Below are 8915 nucleotides of genomic sequence, written 5' to 3'. Positions count from 1 at the left end.
ATGGAACACCCACTTCACACTGTGCCCTGGATCATACATCTATGATAACATAGCTATGTAACATTGGCAACTTGTCATAGCTCTTAGAAAACTGGACCAGATTACATTTACTGTCATTAATTGAATATTATTATATTGTTATTGTTATTAGATTACTACTATAATGTTAAAATATACTACACCTTACTGTATTTATAGGCTATTAACAAAAAATTACATCAAGAAAAAAGAAATACTGGTGGTTTCTAAGTGTTTGAGTATGTTTTATAACATGTTACTTGGATCCAATCAAACCCTTTAAAACACCAAAGTCACACAATAACAAATTAACCAATTGAGGCAGTGCTAGACCAGCAACTCCTGTTTGGTAAAATTACTTTTTTGTTTGGTGGCTTTGAGGAGAGTGATATAATGGCTTCAGTTTCCCATTAAAAAGTCCTGTCTGATGGCAGGGTAAAGTGCTGAAAATATTCAAATATATAGCGTACACTTAAATGTGTTGATTTTTTCAGTGGACCTTTATTAGTTGGATAAAATATATAAATAAATTTTGGTACTGCCCCATCCACCGCAGTACATTATCTGGCCCCCTTGCCTGGGACTCCTGCCGGAGGCCATCTACTGTAGATAATAGACTCACCATAATGTTAGTCCAAAAAAAAAAAAAAGAAAAAGAAAAAAAAACCCAAAACAAAACAATACAACAACTCTGCACTGCGTTACTCTGCCAATGTTAGCTTACTCTTTAGTCTTGAACTCTGTCCCTCTCACTTTCGCAATCATTGACTGCACCCTTCCCTGTGTATGTGTATCAGGTAAGGATCATATTTCAAGAATGCCTCACCGTGGGTGTGCCCTGACCCAGAGGAAAGAACGAAAGAGAGGAAACCTCATACATCTTTCTAAATCCAAAGACCAGTACTGAAGTGCATTTGCTTCCCAGATGGACTCTTACACCAAAACAGGGCAGGTTTATCTGCAACCACACAAAACTGGCAAAGTGAGTACAGAGATATTATGATTTATAATATTATGATCTATGCTGCTGTTGTTTTTGGTGAGGTGTTTTAGTGAGCATTTATGGTTTGAGGTTTTTCCTATGATTTATATCAATAGTATCAGAAAACTAAAACTACATAAACAGTAAATAAATTTCATTCAGATTCCACAGTGTGCTGAGGGAATGAGACATGATCCATAGCTTTGGGAGAAAAGGCTTTGGCTCATGTCTCAACCTTTCTGTGTGTTGCTCAAATGAGATGCTAGAGCAAGAATCCAAATGAACATGTTGAAACACAACATAGTTGCCGCACTGCACATTCTTGTGCAGCACTGACAGATAGCACACACTATTGCTGTGTGGTATCACTTCAGTGGCCATTTGAACTTTTATCTTGATGTTAGCCATCACATCTATAAAGTAAATTGGTATAAAAACATTTGAAATGCTAAGGATCCATTACAAATCACTGTTAAGCTGTTGTAAGTTATCAGAGTTTAAATGCATTACACAAAATACAAGGTTAAAGCCTTTTACTGAGTACTAACATATATGTTTAAAAATGTGGTAAAGATCCTATAATGTGTTACTTAACAGCACTGAAAAACTTCCAAACACAGGAAATCATTCCCTCTTTTATTTTGGAGGAAGGACTGGGTCAGAGGCAGCGTGGAGGTTTTTCCATTCTGTCATCCTGTTACTCTTCTGTCCCTGTTTATATGGATGATACAGACAGTGATGAATGTTATACCTGTCTGTGTCACACGTGGGAGGACTCAAACTGAGTGTCCCATTCATAGGGAAAAGGTTCAGGTTGAGTATCGGGGTGTGCAGGGGTGGAGGGTGGATGGAATGTAGAGGAGAGGTGGGCTACTATATGTGATGTAGACACGGTATATTTACATGCCCTGAACTAGTTACTGACACACATATCCTGAACTGTCATAATCTTTTGAATTTCTCTGTCATTGACCATCTATCTCTCTCTTCACAGAAATGGAAGCCAGTGTGGTTGTCTCTGTTTCCCTCCAGCAGCAGTGGAGTGGGTCGACTGGAGATCCAGGATGTGGGAGGTTCAGCAATCTTACAGCACTACCTCTATCAGGATTTGTCCTGATGCAGTCTTTGCAGTTTTATTTTGGTAGATTTGGTAACCGATAGTACTCAACAAATTTATTACTGAGATGTGACAAGACTATAAAGATTATAAAATTAGATAATAAGATTATATAGATAGAATATATAGATAGATATAGAAGTTCAATAGGGCAAAAACAAACGCAAAGACTAAGCTGATCAGACATGTCTTGAAGCACTCCACTGCCACATGACATTTAGTTTAACTACAACTGTTGGATGTGATGTCATCAGGGTTATTTCAGGTTGAGAATTAACATGTTATAACAGAACACTGTTACAAATTTGGAGCATGGAGTTTAAAAGACATAGGCCAGGGAAGTCAAACGAAAGCTGAAGTGAATTGTGCTGAATTTTAGAAAAGAGTGTTATTTTTTTCACTCAGCCCATGCAGTTGACTAAATGTCAAGAGCTCTCAGCCTCAGCTGCAGTGATTAGTCTCCATTCCCTTTTAATGTGCCTTTTTTTTGTCTCTGCCTCCAAACTGTGTGGAAGAGCAGAGCTAAATTGTTGGAGTGCCCCTTTAAACAAGCCAACAGTGTAGCCAAGGTACTATGAGCTCCTTGAGATATGGTGGTGCATGACCATTGAGGGTTTTGTAGGTAAGGAGGAGAATTTTCAATTTTATTCTGGATTTTACAGGGAGCAAGTGCAGAGAAGTAATAGAGTAATATGATCTTGTTTCCTGGTTCCTGTCAGTGCTGCAGCATTTCGAATCAGCTGGAGTGTCTATTGAGACTTGTTGGGGCAGCCTGATAATAAGGAATTGCAATAGTCCAGCCTAGAAGTAACAAATGCACGTATTAGTTTTTCTGCATCATTTTGAGACAGAATGTGTCTGATTTGTCTTACAGCCTCTGCATGTACAATAGGACTTTTTTTTTGGTATAAAACACTTGGATCAAACCTGAGTTCCTTCAAAGGCTCCATTTATCTAGTCAAAATACTACTCATGCCAGGGAAGCATGTTGCCTCATGCAGTTCCTCCTCCCTGGGAGGGTTTGTGTAGTCTTAGAGAATAACTTGTCTGCAGGAAATGGGCTTGTCACAGTGCAAGGTGAGTGCTTTAGGTAGTCAGGAGTTTAGCAAATAGCTTGATAAGGTAGGCTAATTTGTTCCATGTTTTTGAGAGTAAGTGTGATCCAAAGTCAAATTAACAAGCTATAGCTCTCTGCTGAAGGGTTTGGCCTGTCTCTGTCTGTCATGTGCCCTCCAGGAGGCGGTATGGGAGCTGATCATGGCACTGGAGTCAGAAAACACCACCAGACTCTTGGGGACAGGAAGCTGAAGGTGGTCCGACTGTCTGAGCTGATCAGTGTCCTCAGACTCCCTCCAAACGCTGAGGCCTGTCCCATGGTGAGCTTACCTGCTTGTTTAGAATCTGTACATGAATCTGTAATGATTAAATAAATGCTACAAGCTGCTATTTGTACTGCTTGCAGGAGAACATGTCAGCATTTTGTATGGAGACACGGGACAGAACAATGGTGTTTGCTTCACTCAAAGACGACTGTGTGGACTGGGTAGAAAAACTGTGTCATAGCATGATTCAGGTGAGAGAGAACAGAAATTACATAAATACCCGGAGAATTGTTATTCCAGTTGCAACAATTAGTAGGGCAACATACCAATTTTGTAGCTAGGATATAATCAGTTTGTATACAATACCTGGTCTACATGCATTATTTTCTAATTTGATTCAACTGTGCTTTCCTCCCCCTGTTCTCTGTCAGAGAGGAGGTGGCTCAGGCTCTACTCAGCTTCATATGGAGGAGAACCAGATCTATGCCTCAGCAGATCAAGGTACATTTTCTCTTTCTGTTCTTTTCTCTTCTCATCTTTCACCATATTTTACATTCTGTATCTCATTATTTCCCCAGCACTCCTTCATCCAAATGCCATCAGCCCTCTGTCATGCGTTCTGTCTTTCCTGTTAAGGGACTGTTGGTGAAATGAAAATTAACAAGAAAATGAGAAAACAGACTTTTATGAAAGTGCCAATTAGCTGCACTTGACACATGTGTCTTGCCTGAAGGGATTAGAGACAAATCTGTGTAGTTATCCATATTTTGGTGACCATGATTTTCTAGAACATACTGAACGAATGATGGACAGCAGACATGTAGATCATGATGTGCCTGTGGGTCGCTGGTGAAATCTATTGTGACTACTGCAAATCCAAGCAGAATACAATTACCACCTTACAACTTCAAACCTACAGGTAGTGTGTGTTTGATAATCAAAACAGATTTCAATGAACTAGCCATTTTATTGACATCTTTGTGCAAGTGGACACACATCTGAAACTTTTGTAGGCTATCCTAAAGATTTTTGAATTTTTACATTTACACCCTCATAGAATATTTGCAGAGGCAGCCGGTTGTCAGTTAGTGGAATAGTGTGAAACCAGTGAAGTGCAACCATTGTGCACATGCAGAAGACAGAAACAAAACCAGACCCCATCCCCAAGCCTTGCATCACTTTATCTAATAGTGCATTAAAGGGATCAAATTGTGTTTGGTGAAAGTATCAAACCCAGTTTAAAAGACATTTAAAAAATGGCTATTGCTAGTGGTGAGAAGATGTTCAAAGTAAAAGTTTTTTCTCTCTATTTGAAAACTTTGATTAAATGTTCACATTCAAGCTATATCTCACCAGGATTTGCAATTCTGGATTCCAACCCTTAGTCAGGCTGCAAAATAAAAACAAGTTATTAATTGCCCATTGCATTGGATGAAAAATGTCTCTATTGCAAATCCCAATGAAACATGGTCTAAATAAGAATCTTCAATCAACATCTTGAAATAGCTCCTGCGTTTCACTTGTAAATATATTTTAATTCTCACTGACTCCTCACTCCTCCATACAATCTTTCTGTAGGTTATTTTCAATGTGAAACGGCCTAAAGATTTTAATATTCTACAGTGACAGCTCATAAAGACAGTTGCATTAACAAGCTAGCATGCTTGAGCAAGCCACCTAGCTTACATTGCAAGCAGTGTAAAAAAACAAATTGTGCTAATTTCTTGTTTGCTTTATATTACAAGTAGTTACATAATATGTAGTTGGTGTGAAGCCTTGTATTTATTCTGTCAGCTTATTCACCTCGCTCTGCAGGTCCTACCGTTTTAGCCTAAGTACTTGCGCATGTTCACTACAGCAGTGAGCACAATTTCTTGTTTTACATGAATGTATAGAAGAGCTCCCTTTAGAATGTCGTACAAGCTTGTTGTTAGCAGCCCACAGCCTATTTTGTTCTGTATTTATGACATTTTATGTAAAACATCAAATCACGTCTTGAAATTATGTCTTCATGTAGACCACACTTAGCCAGCACACTATGACTTTGCTGAAATACTTTCATACCATTACATATTGTCTCTCTTTCAACCTACAACTACAAAACTATTAAAATGATTAAACAAAGTTTTCAACTAGAAATCAAAATTTTTATTTGCATAGAAATAATAAAAAACCTTTTGTCTTTACAGCCTTCGAGTTCTTGGTTGTCGTTCAGAGGACAGATGCAGCAACACGTTGTGGTCTGCAGGGGTCATATTGGCTGCAGGTGGGACAAGAGGCATTGCTGCTGAGAGAAACACATAAGAAGAACATTGTAAGGGAATGGCCTTATGAACTGCTGAGACGCTATGGAAAAGATAAGGTACATTTTTCAATACCTTTAACTGCTCTTACATTGCCCAATAAAACTGAATTATATGTTTCACAAGGCAGGAATTATTACAAGAGTCTTGCTTTTGCATAGAATTGTTGGTTTCATGAACATGCTTCATGTGCTTCTTTGTGTTCTCCTACCAGCTGGCTTTGACCATTGAAGCAGGCAGACGCTCTGGCTCTGGTCCTGGTACATTTACCTTTGAGACAGAGCAGGCTGAGAAAATATTCTCCCTGATTCAGAGTACCATCAAACGGAAGACTTCAACTGTTCCTTCATGTAACCAAAATCAAGAGAGTGAGAAGGTTGTCATAACCAACAGACACTGTCATTCCCCTCTCCCCAAAATACCTGATATAACCAAGACAGAGGAGAAGAAATATCCTGCTTTAGAAAACAGAACGCATTTTCAAGAAGGACTGGTTGAATGTGTATCAGCACAGCCAGCTCCTCCTATCACCCTCATGCCTCTCCCATTGGTCCCCACACATGAAAGCCCCTCCGGCGGTCATCATAGCAACCAGTCACATGATGTATATGCCGACCCGGCTGATTGCATCCAATCTTTGCCAAAAGTACAACCAGCCACAGCTCTTTATGTAGACCCTGCAAGTGTTCTTCCACTCAAACCCCCCAATTCAAGAGAAGCTGTTTCTCCCCTTCCCAAATCCTCACCTCCACATCCCTGCTTTAACATTGACCACACAGATTCAGTCTACTCAGAGGTATACGACAAAGTCAGTCCAGTCCAGAGTAAACCAGCTGTGATTCAGAGCAAAGGAAAAAATAAGTGTTTTGCAGATGATGAACCCATTTATATGGAGCCCATGAGTGAGACAGCAGTGTCCTGTAAAAATGAAAGCAAACCTGATCCATTTGCCCATCTTTATGCTCAGGTCTGCAAGATAGCAGCATCATCCAATTCATCTACATCTTCTAACAACACCCCGTCCTACTCTGCTCCCTCTCTCTCTGTTACAACTGCAACTAAAGACCAATCTCTTGATGATGTCATCTATGAAAACCTGGGCATCATTTAGTGATTTAATATCAAAATATCAAACCCAAATCTATGTATGGTCTGACATCGATTTTATCTATGGTCCAAAATGATGGCTGTAAAATGTGGGAGTTTATTGAGAAACACAGGATACTGGCACTTTCCCTGAACTTTCTGTTCAGTATATGTATAAAAAATATTGTTTCTGAAGAAATGAGGCTATGTATGTATCTACTGAAAAATAAACACCTTGTGAATGATGTAAAACATGACTCAATAAACTAACCTTTTCAGGGGAAGGCCAGTTCTAAGTTGTACAGCAGCATTTGACTGATGTTATGTTGCGTATTCCTACAATAATTTGCCATGAAATATCACATTGTTTGACCAAAAGCTGAAATTCAGGTTTTTACACCAATCAGTCACAATCAGTTACTGGTTTTAATGTTGTGGCTTTATTGTATTGATTGTACTGTATTGATATGTATTGATTCATCTATATCTACACAGACCAAAATAGAAATTGGAAACCAGTTTTAATTGTTGTGGATGATGGGTTTACACACAGTGATATATAATGGTATTTTCTGATAACCTATTGTTGACAGTATTTTAATTATTATTATTGTTAAATGCATGTTTATAAGTTTGCTAACAATGTACAACACTCAGCCTTTGTTGCAAAAGTGTCACATGACATGTTACATATGTTATACATCTGTTACACCACAGGTAACATAACGTGTCAGATTTTTTTTTAGAATTATACATAATTGTGTGTAAATAATGGAGAAAAAATATATATTGTCACTTTTTGTGTTACTTTAAGTGTTATTCAGTGTTTTACATCCAAAGTTTCCCTGTTTTCTTATATGTGAACGTACTTGCTTGTATCACTAATACATATGACACGTCTTTTTGTTTTTTTTTTATGTAAATACAACTTCATCATATGCTGATCAGTCATTTCGTGTTTTAGTTTCAGCTCACACATTACTTTTTGTACATATTGTATGCATACTGTACATTTTTTTTCTATTCCCTTGCTGTGTATTTATTAATATTACTATTTCATAGTAGTTTTCACTTTCTTACTTATTTACTTCCTCTGTCCTAATTGTGTGTTGTACAATTGTAACAAAGCTATGTCCCTGCAGGGATCAATAAAGTTTTTTTTTGATTCTGAAGTCTGCTGAGAAACATATAATTAAGACAAAACATGTAGAAGTTGCCAACTGAATGTCTTGAGCTCTCAACAGGAGAACTTATCACTGGATTGGTTTCCATGTGTTTCATACAGTGATAATTTTGATACAGATGAACTATTTTTCATTGTAAGATAATATTTTATAATTTAGCATGTTTTAAAGAGAATTTTTTCACTTTGCTGTGAAGTGGGGAGGTGACCATTCAAACTGATAACTCTGACTGCCAGATTGTAATGCAGGCATCCAGACAAATTGCTTCGCACTTTGGCACCTGTTGCAGCATTTGAGTTTAGTTGTAAGTTGTATCCCTCACGTGGGTTAGACATTCTCTAAAAAAAACCCTTTACCATTGCTTTCCTCTTAAAATTCAGACCAGTGGCTTGAGTATTTGTGAAACTGCTGATCCCCTGGGATTTCCACACACAACAGTCTCTGGACTTTGACTGCAGTAGAATTGACAGGAAACAGCTATCTCAGTCATTTTTAGTAACATCTAGTCAGTAATATCTATTTAAAATAACAGTTCTTGATTGTGAAAATTGATTTCACTTGCACAAATCTAAATTATTTTGAGTATTATAAGTCATATGTATTGATTTGAAGAATGTGGCATCAGAGTAGCATTTCACTATCAATGTTCAGGTTCCCACTGTTACACTTTTGTTTAATGGTCTTCTCTTGTGGACTGTAACTGTGATTAGGTGTCACACTAAAATAATTTGTTTGATTGAAAGCTGCACCTGAGGAGAAAGTAAGTGAGTCCAGTCCATTGCCTGGACTGTATTTCCTGTGTAAAATTCTCCTGCCAGTGTTGATTATGTCGCCTCTTTTCTAAGTTGACAGCTGTTCATGCTGTGGTAGATATTTTGGTGAAACACACTTTGAATGTAATCT

At 38.0% G+C, this 8915-nt stretch overlaps 1 protein-coding gene across 3 annotated transcripts; it reads left to right on the top strand.

The window, feature by feature from the left end:
• Positions 1-871: 871 nt before the first annotated feature.
• On the top strand, positions 872-7994 carry dok1a (docking protein 1a). 3 transcript variants are annotated; one of them, XM_041037277.1, is made up of 7 exons: positions 872-1000; positions 1995-2073; positions 3354-3493; positions 3580-3690; positions 3871-3940; positions 5629-5801; positions 5957-7994. In XM_041037277.1, exons 1-7 carry the CDS (start codon positions 944-946, stop codon positions 6851-6853), a joined length of 1527 nt encoding a protein of 508 aa, XP_040893211.1. In that variant the 5' UTR covers positions 872-943; the 3' UTR covers positions 6854-7994. The 3 variants fall into 3 exon arrangements, with proteins under 3 accessions (XP_040893211.1, XP_040893214.1, XP_040893212.1); XM_041037280.1 differs by having other exon boundaries at positions 878-1004; XM_041037278.1 differs by having other exon boundaries at positions 878-1004; positions 1995-3493.
• Positions 7995-8915: the final 921 nt, after the last annotated feature.

The sequence above is a fragment of the Toxotes jaculatrix genome, chromosome 4 (assembly GCF_017976425.1).
Source record: "Toxotes jaculatrix isolate fToxJac2 chromosome 4, fToxJac2.pri, whole genome shotgun sequence".
NCBI lineage: Eukaryota > Metazoa > Chordata > Actinopteri > Toxotidae > Toxotes > Toxotes jaculatrix.
Note: the sequence above shows the minus strand (reverse complement) of the source record. Positions and strands in the feature narration are given on the sequence as shown.